The sequence below is a fragment of the Eulemur rufifrons genome, chromosome 19 (assembly GCF_041146395.1).
Source record: "Eulemur rufifrons isolate Redbay chromosome 19, OSU_ERuf_1, whole genome shotgun sequence".
Classification (NCBI taxonomy): domain Eukaryota; kingdom Metazoa; phylum Chordata; class Mammalia; order Primates; family Lemuridae; genus Eulemur; species Eulemur rufifrons.
The window spans coordinates 42,209,344-42,228,452 of NC_091001.1; the positions used below are offsets into that span (position 1 = coordinate 42,209,344).

Genomic DNA, 19,109 nt, shown 5'->3' on the forward strand with positions numbered 1-19,109 from the left:
ATCCCACAAACCACACGTTACTTAACTGTTCCCTGAGATCTATCTTTGACATCATATACAGATAGTTTGATTTGTGTCATCTGATTGATAAGAGAGTCTTGAAAGAAGGCAATACTGCTTAGAAATATAGGATTGTTGGTTCCCTAGAACAGAAAAGGAAATCATTAGAATACGGAATTGGATTTTTTAAAGTACTTGCTTTTGAAATACACCAACATTTTGAGAATAAGAAACTAACATTCTTACAGACTTGAATCAACACAATTGCTAATGGCAGCTTAAATGAATGCCTACAACCAAAAAACTGCTTTCTAAAAGAGGAAAAAGTAGTCTGACATAGACCATTACAGATCCACATACAACAAACAGGCCCATTGCACAAGCTGTGCCTAAGGGCTTGTTTCTAAGGGTCTCACACTCAGTAGGAGCAATTTTCTAAAATTGAAATGAGGTGAATATCCATATGCATTCTTAGTTTACAACTTAAGGTGTGTTACATATTTGGACCTACTACTTTGGGTTGTCCCTTTAAGACAAACAGGCAGGAACAGAGGAAATGAATGGCTTAAGTGGTTTATTATGTATTTCTAGAAGCCTGTGTTTGGAATAATTAAGGCCTGACTTTTTTAAAGCTATCCTTTTTTTAGGGCCAGCTGCTAGTTTCTAGGTGGCTATTTCCTGGCAGCTTAGCCCTGCCCCCAAAGCCCCATAATACAATATTCTCTTTCTCAGCCAATGGTTAACTACCTCAGCCAAACTGTTCACGGTTTCTGTTGTACCTTCTGTAATGTCCGTGCCTCTGGCCACTTACTCTCTCTGCAGCTCCAGGTAGAATCTGTCAGAGCTGCTGGACCGCCCCTTCTGGGTGGCCTGCAGAAGCCTCAACCCATCTCAAACTCTCCCTCGAACTACCCTTGGTTACGGCCATCTCTAACTCTCTTTCTAAGCAGGCTAAAAGCCTGGGCATCTGCTTTGGTGTGTTCTTTTCTGTCATTCTCTACACCCAGTGACCGTGAACTCCTCCTGCAAGTTCTACTTCTAGAGCCTCTCTCATGTGCACTTTTCTTTCCTCCCTCCCACTGCCAAAGTCAGGTCTTGCATCATTTCCCCAAACAACTGTCCGAGTTAGGACATCAGGTCAGGTGACTCCCCTGCACAAAAGCCTGCAAGGGCATGCTACCCGCTGCTGCGTTACAAACTCCCTGGCCTGGCCTTCAAGGCATCCTGTCCTTGCTCTTCTACTTGTGCTTTTCACACACACTGAACAGGATACAGTTAGCCCCCAAACCTGCAAGCTGCTTTCTTATCATCATACCTTTGCAGAACTACCACAGAACTTTGGCAGGCCCTTCAATATGTAGTTCCCAGACTGGCCACACGGGCACCACCTGGGAGCTTGTGAGAAATGCAGTCTTGGGCCACACCCCAGACCTACTGAAGCAGCACTTCAAGAAGCCCCACCCTAGGAAGGCTGCTCTGACCTTCAGAGCTGGATGGGACCCTTGCCTCCTCTCTGTGCTCTGACACTTCCCACACTCTGCTGTGTATGGGACCAGCCACATTCATTTCTGCCTCCTCAGCCACAGGCTGATCAACTCCTCAGGGTAGGAACTGTGCTCCAGTGGTCTCTGCATCACCCACAGTGCCCATCACTGTGCCAGATGGGTAGGCAGTGCTCAACAAACGCTTAGAAAACAGAACTGTTGTCCTGAACTTGGACAAGTTTCTAAGAGACTGAAAGAGTGGGCTAGTTTCTAAACTGCACAACTGGGGAAGAAGGCAAAATGCAGTTTAAGTTTGTTTGGTAATTCTTCACATTACAAATAAAACCCTGCAGAATCTCATGCTAGCAACTCCTACACTTAGTGTCATAACTTACGTAATATGCTCAATTATCTAGGAGGATTTTTATAAAATTCCCTTGGTGAATGTGTATCATTTAATATAAGCAGTTGAACACATACCATAAAACTGAAAGGGCTGTAAAAACAAAAACCAACAAAAAAGGGGTATGTCTGGGCGAGAGGGTTGGTTAATACTTAACACTCTTCCAAGCTTTGATTAATGAGCACAACTCTCCAAAAGTAGCAGCCAACTGGAGATGACAAGGAAGACTTAGGTCTTACTTCTTAAAAGGCAATCAACCTTATGGGATCATTGTTCAAAAATAACCAGCCAATAGTTATAAAGGAGATGGCAAATACAAATGCCACCCAGATGAGTGTGATGGAAAATATCGATGTATTGAAAACCCAGGGGGAAACAGCAACAACTCACATAAATATAACTGCAGCGACAGGTGCTCAGGTAACTGAACAGACCGCTCACCAGGGCTAGAAATCCCACTTGAGCCTGTCTTGGGGCTCCCTCAGAGGAGAGGGACCAGCCACACCCACCTCAATGATCTCCGTCTGCGCGTGCTTCGTCCAGAATGCCTGAGGAGGGGTGGTTACACTCACTGCCACAAAACTATTTGGTTTTCGATCTAGCGATGGAGTATGCAGCTCACTGCAAGCTACAGAACCAAGAAGGGAAAGAAATGAATCCTTTAAAACCAGGTTCCCATTAGTTCTCTGTTCCAAATACACCCAAAGAAAGCACAAAGAGTAAATGACATTCTAAGGGATGAGATCATCACATTGTCAGTTGTCACAGGGAGATGATTTTAAAAATTGAAACAAATCTCTTCTCACTCCCCGCCCCCACCACCCTTGCTGACAGCAATGCCATAACTGCAGTGGAAGGCTGTGTTGAAGGGGACTTTCTGTGTCCATGGAGTGGAACATAAAGCCAATAATCTCATTTGGGGTCTGACCCCTCAAGTTTGACCTCAATAACGAACTGAACTCTAACCAATTGAGCGAAGGAGCCACAGGGTCTGTGAAATCTAAGACAAGCTGCACATGTCTGCATCCTATGACTGCTTTGGCCAACTCTAAACTTACAGTGCCCCGTGTATCTTGGTGTGCAGATAGATGTATGCTAGAAGAAAATTAAAATTTTATAGCAAAATAAACACAGTCTTTTTTAAATTTATTTTTTATTATTAGAGACCGAGTCTCACTCTGACACCCAGGCTGGAGTGCACCAATGCAATCATAGCTCACTGTGGCCTCCAACTTCTGGGCTCAAGCGATCCTCCTGCCTCAGCCTCCCGGGTAGCTGGGACTACAGGCATGCACCACCATGTCCAGCTAATTTTTTTTGTAGAGACATGGTCTCACTATGTTGCCCAGGCTGGTCTTGAATTCCTGGGCTCAAATGATCCGCCTGCCTCAGTCTCCTGGAGTGCGGGGATTACAGGAATGAGCCACTGCAACCAGCCTAATGCTTATTTTAAAAAGTCAGTCAGTCATTTATTCTCCTGACTCATATTAAATGCAAGATTATTAAAATTGTTACTTTTCAGAACTAAAGTACCTTGTAGAATCATTTCAGTTAGAAAAATGTATTGGACTAAGTATTTTGAAATAGATTACAAGACTCAGATAATTCTATCCCAGAAGTGACCCACAGGAAAAAATGGTCATATGTCATTGAATGTAACATTCTCCCTGTTGTAAAATGTGCTGTGAAAGGGGAAAAAAAGCCCATTGCTATTAAACTAGGATATGCCATCAATTGTAAGACTTTTCCTCATTAAAGAGAGATTAAAATGTGAAAAAAAAGGACATCTTGGAATTGATGAAATATATGGTAAATCAAAGTTCAACACTAATAAAAACAATTAGCTTTTTTGGTGGGATTAATTTAGAAATAGAATGTTCAGTTTTTCCCTTTTAAATTAAGAATAAAGAACGTAAAAATTTATTAACTCTATTTAAGTCTATCAAGATGAAAAAAGTTATGAAGATGGATGGTGGTGATGGTAGTACAACAATGTGAATAAACAGTCATGAGCCACATAACGATGTTTTGGTCAATGATGGACCACACATTTGATGATGGTCCTATAAGATTATAATAGAGCTGAAAAATTCCTATTGCCAAGTGACAGCATAGCAATCCATCACCTTTTCCTTGTTCAGATACACAGATACTTAACCATTGTGTTACAGCTGCTACAGTATTCAGTACAGTAACATGTTGTACAGGTTAGAAGCCTATAATAGGCTATACCATACAGCCTAGGTGTGTAGCAGGCTGGACCATCTAGGTTTGTGTAAGTACACTCTGTGATTTTTGCACAAGGAAATCACCTAACGATGCATTTCTCAGATGTATCTCTCTGGTCAAGCAACATGTGAATGTACTTGATGCCACAGAATAAATTTTATACCATGTATATTTTATCTTACTTTAAAAATAAACAGAAAAAACAAAAAATTATTAACTCTAATTAAAAAATACATTCTTGTACCCACAGCAGGTGAGACAAAGGCAGAGGAAAAGCAAGAAGCTGAAAAGGGATGGGATGGAAGACACTAATAGAGATGAAAGAAATCAGAACAAAAATGACAGATTAAAAGACAATTAGGAAAATACAAATAAAGGAAATGAGAAGAAACAAATTTGGTAGGGTAGGCACTGAGAGCAATGCCTTGATGTGATTTGAAGAGAGTTTAGTAGAGAAGATTTCTTCGTCACCTTCATTTGGAGTAAGTTATGGGCCATCGCTGTCCTTCAAAAGTAGCTGTGATGGTCTATCCATCACAAACATGTCAAACTCTCTTTTTTTGGGCTCTAATTACATTTTGTCTGTTGTTAATATTGTCACATCTGCTATCTCTGTTAGCACGCACATTTGTGTATGTATTTTATGTAGACACTATTCATGTAGCTATATCCAGATATTTACCCCAAATCCCTCCTCATGTTTTTCGATTTTGAATCCTTTCTACATCAGTGAACATCCCATCTGGAATCATCTGCCTTCTACTGAGGAACATCTCTCAGCATTGTTTATGCTACATGTCTTGTGTTGACATATTCTTGCAGCTTTTATGGTTTGAAAATATCATATTCCACCTTAATTCTTGAAGGATATTTTCTCTAGGTAGTTATTTTCTCTAAGCCCTTTATACATACTGTCTCTGGGTTTCTGTTTTTTTCTGTTATGAAGTCAGCAGTCAGTCTAATTATTGTTACTTTGAGTGCTGTGTGTGTTTTCTGGTAGCTTTTATGGTTTTCCCACTGAACCTGGCTTACAGTGGTTTTATGATGTATTTAGGTATATTCTATTTTTATTTATTTGATGACTTGCTGTATTTTATTAGTATTAGTTTGAGAGAAGTGTTCAATTATAAACACTGCTTCTAACCCTTCTCTGTGTCCCTTCTTGGACACAAAATGAATGTATATTAGACTTTCTCACTGTGTTCTTTATGCTTTTTACACTCTCTTCTAATATTTTTTCCCCATTATTTTATCTCTCTGGCTTCATTTTGGAAATTTCCTTCTTCACCTATATCCAAAATCACTAATTTTCTCTTCAACTGTGTCTAATATGCTTCTTAGACACACCTATTGATTTTTAAAACTCAGTTACTTTATTTTTTTAATTCTAGAATATCCATTTGGTTCTTTTGATGGTTTCTAGTTTTCTGATGAAATGTTCAATGTCTTTATTCTCCTTTAACATAGTGTTATGGACTGAATGTTTGTGTCCCTCCCCAAATGTATATGTTGAAGTCATAAGTCCCAATGTGATAGTATTAGGAGATGGGGTCTTTGGGAAGTGATATGGTCATGAGGGTACCGTCCTCATGAATAGGATTAGTGACTTTTAAAGAAGAGACATGAGAGCTTGCTCCCTCAGCTCTGCTCTTTGCCATGCAAAGATACAACACGACAACTATCTGCAAACCAGGAAGCTGGCCCTCACCAGACAACAGATCTGCTGATGTCTTAATGTGGACTTTCCAGCCTCCAGAACTGTGAGAAATAAATTTCTGTTGTTTAAGCTACTCAGTCTAAGATATTCTGTTATAGTAGCCCAAACTGACTAAGACACATAGTCAATAAAGTTATTTTAGTGTGTCTATTAACACTAATATCCGGAGCTCTTGCGGGTCTGTTTCTATTGTTTCTTTCTGTTCACAGTTCTTGTCTCGTATTTCTGAGAATTCATAATTTTATAATGACTATTACATTTTAAACATTGTTCTAATACTTTCCTTTAGTTCTGTAGACATGGTTTCCTTTAGTTCGTTGAACATAATTAAAATAGCTGACTTAAAATCTTTGTCTACCAAGTCAAACATCTGTGCTTCCTTGGGGACAGTTCCTAGTGACTCTTTGGTGCCCCCTACCCCCGCTGACCCACATATGGGCCATACTTTCTTGGCTTTTTTGCAATGTCTCATAATCTTTTGTTGAAAACTAGACATTTTAAATAATATAAGGTGGAAACTCTGGAAATCAGATTCTCCCCCTTCTAGAAGATTTGCTGTTGCTGCTTTTCTGTGTTGCTGTTTGTTCAGAGACTTTCCTGATCTAATTCTATAAAGTAATATTCTTTGTCATATGTGGCCACTGCAGTGACTGCTTCATTAGCTTACTGGTCAGATAATGATGAGACAGAGATTTCCCTGAACACCAGGAATCACAGACCTTTGTTGCAGCTTTTGCTGAGAGTCCCTGTGTGTGTACTGAGGTCCACGGTCAATGTGCAGGCAAGCAGTTTCATCTCTGTCTTAGCCTTCACTTCCTGCTTACACAGAACTTCAGGGTCAATCTGAGGTGACTACTTAGGGCTTTCTCAAATCCTTCCTGAGCATGCACACAGCCCTGGACACATGCACAGCCTGCACATGCACTGGCTTCGAGATTCCCAGGAATATGTTAGAGCTTTTCAAAGATCCCTGTGAGATCTCACTCCCCAGCTTTCCCTTTTAAGGATTTTTTTTTTTTTTTTTTTTTTTGTCAGCTTTTGTTTTCTCCAACTGTCATTACTGCTTCAGGCAGTGTATGTTAAACAATTGACAAACACTAACAGGGGGGAAAAAGCTGTTCCAATTGGTTAAATTATGAGTTAGGCCAAATAAAGACAAGCACTATAAGTGGGGTTTTCCAGGGAACTGCCAGACAGGTCAAATAATAACACTTCTCTTAGAAAGGGGCTCTAATCCCTCCAGTGACTTGTAGGCTGGGGGTATTCACCATGATTTCAGGGCTGTTGGTTTTCAAGTCTATCATGGAACTGGGGAGAGGAAGATGAAAATAAGGCAAGTTAAAGTACCATAAAACTTTTTTCTTGCATAAATGCTCCCCACAGTGAAAGCCTTTAATTTCCAGAGACCTGAAACAATTGAAGGGTGAATCATAAAGATATGACAATGGAAGAAGAGACACAAGAGATTCAAAGCATCAAAGGCACTCAACCTGCCACTGCCAGCTTTGAAGATGGAGGAAGGTGGCCAGAAGCCCCCAAGAGGGATGTGGACACCTCTGTGAGTGGGGGATGAGCCTTAACTATAGCTAGCAAAGACATGGGGTCCTGAATCCTAACACCACAAGGAACTGAATTCTGCCAACAACCCGAATGAGCAAAGCTCCCCCAGAGCTCTCAGAAAGAAATGCAGCCCTGATGTCCCTTAATTTGGCACTATGAGACTCTAAGCAAAGACCCAGCAAAGTACATTGGATTTTTGACCTAACAGAACTGTAAGATAATAGATTCGTATTGTTTTAAGTTAGTAAATTTACGGTAATTCATTATGGCACCAATAGCAAATCGAAACAAAGAGTTAGTGCTTTTTGTGTTCTGTCCAAGAAGTCTTTGCTCTTACTAAGGTTATGAATTCTCCCATGTTTTCTTCTAGAGGCTTTAAGGTTTTCTTCTACTATGTCTGCCTCAGTAGGAATCCCTTATTTGACTGGTCCACGTGCTCTCACTCCTTTAAGGTACAAAGTGTCCTTAAAAGACCTGTGGTCTCTCTCTGCCTGCTCTCCCATCAGGTGTGGGTTCTCAACACCCACACAAGGTCAGAATATTTGGGTCTTTCAGGCACTAGTGATGGCAGATGGACTGACGTATAACAGGTGGCCAAAGGCTAGGAAGATTGATATTACTTTAAGGGCTGATGGGCCCATGGCCACCTTCAAAATACGCCTACCTACAAGTGACATTCTCTTCTGGCCTCACCGCCCATCCAGCCTATCTAAATTTCAACCAATGTTTAATTCCTGGCTCAAGTTCCATAGCTTCCATGAAGTTTTCTCTGAGCAGCCCACAGTCATGTCCCTTCTGTTTATCACTTACATCACTCATTTGGTGTATTTCCATAGAAACCATAAACCTCTGATATGTATGCCTCATCTCTCCAACCTGATCATCTGCAATCCCAGCTAAATGCTGTTGAGACAAACTAGCAAAACATATTTCAAGTGCATACATTTGACTCGGCAATTTTATATCCAAGAGATTAGCCTAAGGAAATAATCAGCAAGATATATGAAAAATCTATGTACAAGTATATTCACTGTGGTGGTGTTTATAATGGCAAACTGGAAAGAACCTAAATGTCCAACACTGGTTTAAATAAGCATGGCACAGCTGTATAATAGACTTTATGTGGCATCCAAAATGATGAAGCAGGATGTATGTATATTAAAATAAAAATGTATTTTGCTACATGGAAAAAGCATGTGAAGAACACTAGGATGACGTGTTTGTAAATAATCCCATCACTTCCATACCAAAATCATTAAGAATTTCTACACAGCACTCTGTGAGGGTTAAAAAAAAAAAAAAAAAAAAGACATTTGGAAGGGTATATACCTAAAATGCCAACTAATTATCTCTCTCCAATAGTTTTCTTTTCCTCTAACATTTTCTGCATTAAAGGTTTTACAAAGAGCACACACTAAATTTTAAAATTTTCAACTGTTACTTATTTTTAAAGTCAAAACATTTGCCTAATCATCGAGCTCCTGCTCCTTATTTTTTAAAAAATTGTGGTAAAATTTACTTAACATAAAATTAATTCATCCTCACCTTTTTAAGCTGTTTCATCCTCCATGTGTCTAATTAACATGCATTACTACTTTTGGTTCACCAAAATCAGAAATGTCCTGAGTTTTATTATAGGGGATAAAGATTTTTAACTCACTCATATGAACGCTCATTCTCTCTATACACTGAATAATTTTATCTCATTTTTTTGTTAAATCCACATTCTGCATGATTAAAGTTAAGCAAATATTATCCAATATGAGCCATGTGAGATTTCTTGTACTTCTCTCATGTGAGGACCCTGTGTCTTGGGTCCCACCACTTCTTTTTCTCAATTTATTCCCTCTTTTGGGTGGAGCATATCCTCCACTAACTTCCAGAAAAAGAACGCAAGGGAAGTAAATTTATGGGAGACTTTGTACAGCTGAAACAAGTTTCCTTCTACCCTCACAATTGATTGATAGTCTGGTTGGGCAGAGAATTCTAGGTTGGAAATGTAATTAAAGGTATTGTCTCTCCGTCTTCATGTTTCCAGTGTCACTGAGATGCTCCATGCTAGTTTATTCCTGATCCTTTTCTTTCTGGAAGCTTTTAGGATCTTCATTTTATTCCCAATGTTCTGAAATTTCACCATGATAACCTTGTTATGGGTTTCCTTCATCATTGTATTGGGCCCTGGCAGGCATTTTAAACCTAGAAACATATTCTTCAGTTCTGAGAGATTTCTTCTGTTATTTCTTTGTAACTCCCTCTATTAGATTCTTTTCTATTTTTTTCTTCTAAATGTTGGACTTCATAGATTTACTTTCTAATTTTTCATTTCTATTTCTTACCCATTTTCTATTTTGTTTTTAAAATTTTACTTTCTTGGAGAATTCCTTGACTATCTTCCTTGACTATCCCCTATCTTAAATTTTGTCTATCATATTTTAAATTTCTAAGATTGTCCTTTTTCTTCGATTGTTCTTTTTTTTTTTTATTATTTTTATTTTTAGAGATAGGGTCTTACTCTGTTGCCTGAGCTGGAGTGCAGTGACGCAATCACAGCTCACTGTACCTCAAATTCCTCAAGCGATTCTCCTGCCTCAGCCTCCCAAGTAACTACAGTTGTGCAGCACCATGCCTGACTAACTTTTTATTATTACCATTTTTTTTGTACAGATGGGGGGGGTCTCACTTTGTTGCCCAGGCTGGTCTGGAACTCCTAGGCTTAAGCAATCCTCCCACCTCAGCCTCCTAAAGTGCTGGGATTACAGGTGTGAGCCATTGCGCCCAGCTCTTTTATTCTTTACAGTATTCTATCCTTATTTTATGGACACACTGTCTTTTCCTGAGTATGTAAATTATAATTTCTTTAACATTTTATGCAATATCTGTTTCTTCCAAGTTCTATTTTTTCTATCTGTTTTTTTTTTTCTTTTCATGCTGTAGGCATTCCACAAAGGTCTGGTGATCTCTGACTACTCTTTTCATCTTGTTTTTAAGTCAATTTGGGGGCATTATTTATATATAGGATGTACCCATCAGAAGTGTATAGTTCAGTGAGTTTTGATAAGTATATATATCCATATAAACACCACCACAGTCAAGATATAGAACATTTTAATCACCCCAAAGATATCCCTGCCCCCTTTTCCCATCAACCCTCACCTCCAGTCCCAGACAAGCACTGATTGGTTTTCTATCACTATTGATTAATCATCCTGAGTTTCATATAAATGGAATCATACAATATGTAGCCTTTTGGGTGTAGCCTCTCTCATTTTACTAATGCTCTTGAGATTCACCCATGTGGTTATGTGTAGCAGTCGTTCCTTCCTTCCCCTTGCTGAATGGTATTCACAGTTTTGTATGCATGTACCACAATTAGTGTATTTTCCTGCTGATGAACATTTGGGTTGTTTCCAGTGTTGGCTATTATGAATAAAGCTGCAAGGAACACCTGTATACCCATCTGTGTGTGGGCACATGTCCACTTGTTTTTGAGAATGAGGTGTTAGAAGGCTATTTGATGTCAAGTGTGCACAGGTGGGCTAGGCGGGTTCCACAACAGTGACTAGGTGGTTGGCAGGCCTGCTTCTGGTTGGGCTCCAGAAGGCTTGTGTCTCTTTGCAGGGAGTGAGTGGTTTACTTTCTCCAGAGAAAGAGCCTCCCTCCCAGAGGCATAAGCCTGGCAGAATTAGGATGTGAAGAAGGTTGGGGGAACTTCTTATTCAATAGAGACATCCACTTAATCCCTGTTTCTGTCTGACCCCTCACATCCCCCCTCCATGCTGGTGTACCCAACCCAGAGCCCCTCTGCTTCTGATGCCTCTTGAGAGAAGAAACGTCTGTTCCCTGCAGGGCCGAGGGGTGTGGTGGGCGCCTGAGCCCAAACTCTTCCTCACACAAATGCTCCAATAAGCCTCTGCTTTTGTCTCCTGACCATCCCAGTGCCTTTGGGACAAACCCCCTGCTCTGGCCTCTGCCACTCTCACATGCGGGTGTGACCGTGCTCCTCTCTCCTACTTGTTACTCCTTCATCTGCTCATCTGCTCCCTCCTTCCAGGTGACATCTGGGGGTTTCAAAGATGTCCCACTGTCCAGAGTTTCTGTTTTTGTTTCTTATTTGTCCTGATGTTTGGAATGATTTAAAATAAGAGAATATTTGGAAATATGTTTACTCTGCTATCATGAAACTGAAGTCCTTGGAGTCAGTTCTGTAATTTGTAAAAAGCAATAAAGTTCTTCTAAGATGGAGACGGCAGATGTGGGAATCCCAGCAGAGTTAAAGGCAGCTTCTCCCCAAACCTCCCATTCCAGGTACACAGCACTGTCCTCAATCCCCACCACAGAACCAGCCACCAAGTGAAGGTTGGGGAAACCCTCTGACCTTGTTTAGGAGCATTTAATTGGAAATAGGGACATTTTCAGAATTTAGTATTAATTTGATAACAACATACTTATACTTTTGTGGGTTTTGCAATTTGTCCAGGTCCTTTTGTAGGTGAGAGGGGTTTAACTGCCTTGATCTTCTTTGTGTCTCAAATAAGCAGTAATACCCCTATATAGCACAAGAGGAAACTGGTCCAGCAAAGTCAAACAGCAGGCTCAAGCCCATGCAGGTAGCTTGGTACCGTCAGGATTAGAATCCAAGTCATCTGACTCCACAGGAGGTGCCTCTTTTATGTCATACCACCTCCTAGACATTGTTGCCAGGCCACTGACCAATGCTGACCACCACCAAGGGTCGGGGGAAGGGGAGAGGAGCACTGGGTAGCATCAGGCTCTGGGGAGAAGCATCTTGGGCCTCCTGGCTAGGCCATGGTAATGTCACACTTCTCGGACCCTGGCCTTGGCAATTCTAATCCAATTCTCATCTGATCCTTGCTGAGAAGGAGAAAATGCAAGTAGCATCACCGCACTTCACAGAGCGGGAAACTGAGGGCTAGAGATCTAAACTCAACCACACAAGGCCTACAGCCAAGGGTGACAACGCTGAGCCCTAAGCCCAGTTGTCTGTCCCAGAGGGGTGGTTGGAGGGGAGGAGAAAGGGGACAGCCTGCGCCAGAGGCTCTGGGTGGGCTCACCTCCCTGTCCCAGGCCACCTGTGAAGAGCACACTCCCAAGGACAGTGCCCCATGCTGAGGAGACTGGAGCCCTGTGGGCAAACAGCCTCTGCGGTCCCTCCCCACGTACAGGAAGTTCACACCTGAGTTAGGGCCCCCCCTCATCTCAGAAACGTGGCAGCAGCAGCAAGTTCTTTGGGACAAACCTGTGCTGGTGGTAATGTTTCTGTTTTTAAGCAACATATTTTAAAACAAAACAAAAAGATACCTACCTAAGCTGAATTCTAAAATGGGCTCATCTGGATCTTGTATATTTCCTGAATAGAAAAAAATGACAGCAAAATCACCTTTAATAAACTTTTCCCTGTTTTTAGATTTTGCCAAAAAACCAACACTCTACTTCCCCCACTCCCCCACAAAAATTATGTGAGGTGATTTCTTATTTTCTACATATTTTGCTTTTGAGATTCCTAAGAAGTCTCAGACTCCACAATCACACCCTCCTCTCCTCTTCAGGTCTACATGCCCACAACAGGGAGGGCTTTTACCACGGCCTGGGCACTTCTGTGGATTCCCACGTTACTACTGGCAAGTGAGCCCTGGAGGCACCCACCTAAACTGGAAAACTGACGGCACTCGGGTTCCAGCAGAGCAGTCTCCAAGAAGGGGGCTGACTTCCGCCTCCCCATTTCCTGGTTCAACCAGAGGGGTGCCATACCAGGACATCCCACAGCCTGGGGCAGTCATGGGGGGCTCATCCTGCCTGTCTGCTGGGTGCTGCCACAGTGTGGGGCCCATACGCTGCAAGCTCATACCAGGAGCCTGGTGCAGGCTCTGAGGCTCACCTGCCAGAGACAGGCCCAGCATGTCGCCTGCCACATCGATGGTGGAAGCCCGCTGCATCGCACGGGCCCTGGCGCCATGGCGAGGGCTGTGCTCTCTTGCTGTCATGATGTCATTGGTGATGATGTGCTTCTTGTTCCTGGGTCAGACCACGCCTGATTCCCGGGGAAGCGCTGCTACCGAGCCCTAGTCCCCTAAGGCGGGGAGCCCTGAGAAACAGGAACAAACACTGGTAAGAAACCACGGGGATGAAACACTGTGCCCTCATGGAGAGAGAACATGACCAGACACGGGCAAGGTCAGGATCCTCTGGCAGATGGGGAATTGGGGTGGAGTGTCTGCTGCTCTCAGCCCCTAGTGGTCCCCATGTCCTCCCTACTCCCCAACATCGTATGCCCATGGGGTCCCATAAGGAAATCATGTCCTCTTCAACAAATATATGCCACAGTAAACGACGGTTTGGATACAATCACAACATACAGCTTTTGAGATTTTCTTGCTCACTTTATTATGCTCTTCTGTTGACAAGTCTCACAGAACCTTTAAAATTTTAAATTCACCAAAATCTCTGTGAGAAGGGTAAGAGCTGCTGGAGAGTCTGCTGCCCACCGGCTACACCGGCATGGTGGAACACTGGTGAGACAGAGCTCGTGTCTCTAACCTGCTTGCTTTCTTCCCAGAGCTACACAAACTTCACACGTCTCAGTCTCGGGCTTCCTTTTGCAGAAAGCAAGTAAGTGATAATCCAGGCCTAACTGAAGTGGACAGTGTTGTGTGGTGGATGAGGAGGACTCTGGGCAAAACGCCACCGCAGGCTGAGTCAGACAGATACTGCGAGGCATGGCTCAGAGCTCACACTCTGCTCTCAGAAGTAGGTTAAGCAGCAAAAAGCAAGCTTCAGGTTTTTCCAACTCTAAGTGCTACAATTCCTGCTGTCTCTACAAAGAACCAACCTTTAGAAGTAAAGATAATTAGACTAAGCAATAGGTGTGGTTTAAAACACCCCTCAAAGGCCTCCAGGTATCCAGAGACAACCCTGTCTTCTCAAAGGGTGTCCCCACCTCTGCACCAGAAGGACCTGGGGCTCCTGCCCTCGGGTTAATTCACCAAGAAACTTACTGGACATGTTTGTTCTTGGACCATGTGGCATTTCTTCATAAAAGCACATCCAAATCCATCATCTAAAAATAGAAAAGCATAAACTTAACAAGCTGTTCAAGCATAAAGTTCCTGAGAAAACAAAGCCTAGAAACGTGGGGAAGCCGAGAGCTTCTCCATGTTTGTCTGAGCTCCATACCCCAATCCAACCCTTTGGCTCCAAAACACAAGTTTTGTTCAAACCCAAAAGCATGAGAAAGTGCACATCCCTCTCCCCTGCAGGGGTAGTCTTTTGGGAGAGTCTGGGCCTGTCCTAAAGAGGCAAGCGGACAGCGGGGCGGGGTTGAGGGAAAATGAGGAGATAGGAATCTGAGTCCTATTTCCCTACTTACAAACTGCAGACCCTGGGAGAAGCTGCAGGGCCCTCTGAGGTTCTGCTCTTTAGCATCTAAGATAAGGTTAGCCGCACCCATCTCACAGGCTGCAATAAAAACCAAATGTGCAAGAACAGAAGAGGGTTCTGCAAATGCCCCCGGGCTCCCACACTGCTGCTGCTGCTGCTGCTGCTGCTGCTGCCGCCGCCGCCGCCACCGCCTGGCCCTCAGGTGCCTTTCTGTAGAGCTCAACACCCAGGCCCCACTCAGTCCCAGTACTGCTGCGGGGCTGTCAGAGCAGGCCTTAGGGCCCAACTCACCAGCCATTTCAATGTGCCAGGGTCTGGGAATCAGACAGGAAGAGCAATGCACTTGGCCACAGGCAGATTCAGTTTCTCTTGCAGGCTGTGCTCCCAACCCTGCCACTAAGGGCGCCCCGGGACCCTCAGCCTGGGCAGCTCAGCAGAGGGCAGTGGCCTGGCTGGGGAGCCACAATAAAAATCATCCAGGGGAAGATTCGATGGTTTGCCGTTGTCAAAAGTTATCTAAGTCAAACAATATGTGATGCAAATGGTAAAACTGGGAAAGTACTTGTAGTACTAACATCTGTATTTTACAGTAATGCTTATACAAATTAACAAAAGAACTCACCAAAATACAAGTGGCAAAAGGTATGAATTCATAAAAGATGAATACATATGGTAAACATTTTGGAAGAATGATCAAATTCATTAGTAATGATTACAGCAATGCTAAAAATACCTATCTTCACCTAAATTAGTCCTCGAAGAGGTTTATTTGTTCTTCTAATGAGAACAGGTATTCCTGGAGGACCTGCGGGAAACTGCATAGGGCTCTCCTATATTGTTGATCACATTTTAGAGTGGTATAAGCATTCAGAAAGCAACTTGGCATTGATCATCAAAATTTATAAACAGTATCAAAATTCTCCCTAATAATCCAGAACATGGAAAAGACCCCTGAGCCAAGATGCTTATTGGCTTATTGTAGCGTTACTGCAGCATTCTGCTGTCTGCTTTGCTGTCCTGCTGAGCTTGCTGGTGAAGGTGCCAGCCATCGGCTTCTCCTGGGACACTTGAGACACCTACCTAAAAGAGGGCCACATCTGAACCCCAACATCTTGCCAGCCCTATGGAGGCTCCCAAACCAGCCCTCTGTCCCCTTCACCCTCCCCCTTCAGGGTCCTTGCCCGCTCCACCTGCCTGCCCTTCCTTTTGGAGGGTGGTTTGTATTGCAGGCACCGTGAGGTTTCTGGACATAGAAATGCTTAAAGGGAAACATCTACAGACTAATTTTACACTTCAGAGAGTTCACAGGTCAGAGAAACTTTTAGGTCAAAAAGACCTTAGAAGCTACTTCATAGTTATTTGGGGCCATTTAATTAGAATATGCAATTTAAGTCATCAAGACCCAGAACACGAAGCTAATTTGCACAACTGAATTTGATTTCCCTTCTTACTCTCATTAATTTGAAGTAATTCACCCAGGATTCCTATATTCCCAAGGTCCCATTTTTCCTCCCAGCTCCATTTGAAGACAAGAGCTCATTAGGAAGAAAAACTGCATCTAAATCAAAGAGGACAGAGAAGTGTGCGGGAGCTGTCTAGAGGACTGGAATTTTTTCTTGGGGTCAAGAAGAAAGAAAGAAGCAATAACTCATGAAACCAACTGCTTCCTTTCCTCACTCTGCGGGATCATGTGACCCCTTCTGACAAGAGGATGCAAGTCATCAAATCGACTGCAAACCTGAGGTTCCATTCCACTAAATGTCCCTTTCACCCATGGGGGCAGGGGAGAGGGTGGAGGGAGCACTGGTGAGATGGGAGGGGTGTTAGGACTCGCACAGGCAGTGGGACTGGTGAGGTGGCAAGGACCCTCAGAAGCAGTCTTGGAATGGTCTGTCTGCCCTATGCCCCTACAAAACTAAGGAATCTCAGGCCTGGAGTCCTAGGGGCCCCTGTGCCTCAGTAACCTCTCGGGGGGGCCGCTGAACTGGAGGTGAGGGGGAAAGATTATCAAGAGCTCCCCACAAGAGCTCCACTTTTGTTCATCTTACTTACTGGGGTTCTTCTGAGAATCATTTTTAAAAGGAGTTGCACAGACAGGTGATTTTTTCAAGGTCACATGGAGGTGAAGAATGGACTGTCATAACTGACCCAAAGCAAAAGCCCAAGTACAACTAGGGGCCCCTCCCTGAACCCCTCCCCAATGCCCCTGTGGGCAGCAAATGGGCTGAGAACCTTCACTGTGCCACTGCTCTCCAAATGCAGGAGTGAAAGGAAAATGAAAAGCTTGAGTGAGACAGAGCATGAGTCAGCAGCCCCTGAGAAAGAGGCTCCTTTAGGAGGCAGAAAGAGGAAGAATTTTCTCTCAAAAACCCCAAATCTGGGATAGCTAAAATCACAAATCAGTGAGGTGTCACACCATCCACTGGCACTGAAAATTACTATTAGTAACAACCTGAGACATATACCACCTTCCTGCATGGAGCCTTCCCCTGGCACGACCAACCCGGTCTACACCTCATGATAATGTACTTCCCTATGTGACTGTGGAACGACCATCTGGGCACCATGTGCCTTCTGGGCACCAGACTTAAACTTCTTGCTTCTTCTACAGCTTCCTCGGTGCCCAGCTCAAGCCTAACTATAGACCAGGGTGTCTAACAGACACCTGCTGAGTAGGCAAACCGTCAAGGTCTGTGGCAGAGGCTGCACTTGCTCATCCCCACGTCTGGCTTCTCCCTCCTCTTCCTAGGCACAGGGACACAACTTACCCCTTCCAGGTAGGTAAGCTGTGTGCCTGAGCACAGAAGGGATGGGCACCTGCCTAGACGTAGATGACAAAACCGCTTATGCATTCCTACAGCTCTCTCTTCCCTGGATTCCTGGCTAGATGCAATGGATTGGGTGGATAATTCCTAGGAACAAAGAATCACTAGATGGAAGGAAACTATGTCCCTGAGATTGTGTGGAACAGAGCCCCCACTCCTTTCCCCGCATGCAACCAACATCAGGCTTAACTTGAGTAAGAAATAAACCTTTGTTGTATGAAGGTACTGAGGTTTTGAGGGTTTTGTTACAGCAGCTAGTGTTATAAAGTCTGGCACATACCAGGCACTCAATAAATTGCTATAAAAAAGTTACAACTACCAGTTAATACTAAACAATGCTTTGTTCTCTGGATAAGCTATGATAAGCCCATGACAAAAGAGCCCACAGGGAGCAGGGAGACTACCACAGGGCTCCAGGAAATGGGAAGAGCATGAGAAATAAAAGTTCTACTTTAGTAGTAGTCAGTCGAACAAACCTGCCCCTGAGACATACAGGAAAAAATCAAACTCAGTTTCTCCTACTATACTCTCACAACACAGAACATTTCTGTGACCCCAGACGTATGGGGTACTTTCCCATGTACCAAGCAATCAGACTGCAGCATTCGCGATGGGTATCCTCTAACTCAGTGAGATTCTGACACTACCTAACTGGAGATAGGGTCAGATCCCAGAGGCTCAGGGCTCAGTCCCACAAGACTACCCCCCACTACAGAGGCCAGTCACAGGTCAGGGCTGTCACCTGTGCTTCTGATGAACCAGCTATAAATCAGAGATTCCTAAAACCCCCTCCTTGGGTTCAACTAATTTGCCAGAGTGGCTCACAGAACTCAGGAAAACATTTACTTATTTTTACATATGAGAAGGATGTAGCATCCATGCCCTCTCCAGTGGGCCACCCTCCAGGAACCTCCACATGTTCAGCTCCCTAGATGCTCCCAGAACTCAGTCCTTTTGGGTTTTTAATGAAAGCTTCATCACATAGGCATGATTGATTAAATCACTGGCCATTGGTTTATCAACTCAACCTTCAGCCCCTCACTGCTCCCAAGAGGTGGGAGGGTGGGGGACTGAAAGTTCCAGCCCTCTAGCCATGTGGTTTCCTGGCAACCAGCCCCATTCTAAGGCAATCTAGGAGCCTCCAGCCACCAGTCACCTCATTAACATACAAATAGCTCTTACCACTCCAGAGATTCCAGGGGCTTTACGAACTAGGTGTCAGGAAAAGGGGGAGGAAGACCAAATATATATTTCACAGTATCACACCCCCTCTATAACTTCAGGTAAGGTTCAGGACACCCTGAACACATCTCCTGTGTCTCCCCCACCCCTAATATTCCCTGGGCCAGGCTGGGACCTCACCACTCCAGACACTCTAATGGTATGGAGATGACCTTAAAGTCAACAAGGCAAGTTCACTGAAGTAGCCCCAGAGCTGCTAATCCAACCCAAAAGTGACCCAATCACTACCATAGCATCCCAGATCAACCTCCCTT

At 43.5% G+C, this 19,109-nt stretch overlaps 1 protein-coding gene across 8 annotated transcripts in view; it reads right to left on the minus strand.

Annotated features, from left to right (window-relative positions):
• The window catches only part of INPP4A (inositol polyphosphate-4-phosphatase type I A), a 140,184-nt gene that overhangs the window by 52,538 nt on the left and 68,537 nt on the right, over positions 1-19,109 (minus strand). For all 8 annotated transcript variants that reach the window (XM_069495012.1, XM_069495011.1, XM_069495010.1 and 5 more), the window contains 5 exons: positions 14,407-14,468; positions 13,290-13,496; positions 12,717-12,761; positions 2,397-2,515; positions 27-143 (listed from right to left, as the gene is read on the minus strand). In XM_069495012.1, the coding sequence (XP_069351113.1) occupies positions 27-143; positions 2,397-2,515; positions 12,717-12,761; positions 13,290-13,395 (387 nt within the window). In that variant the 5' untranslated portion in view covers positions 13,396-13,496; positions 14,407-14,468. Of the gene's footprint in view, positions 1-26; positions 144-2,396; positions 2,516-12,716; positions 12,762-13,289; positions 13,497-14,406; positions 14,469-19,109 lie in introns of those variants that run through there.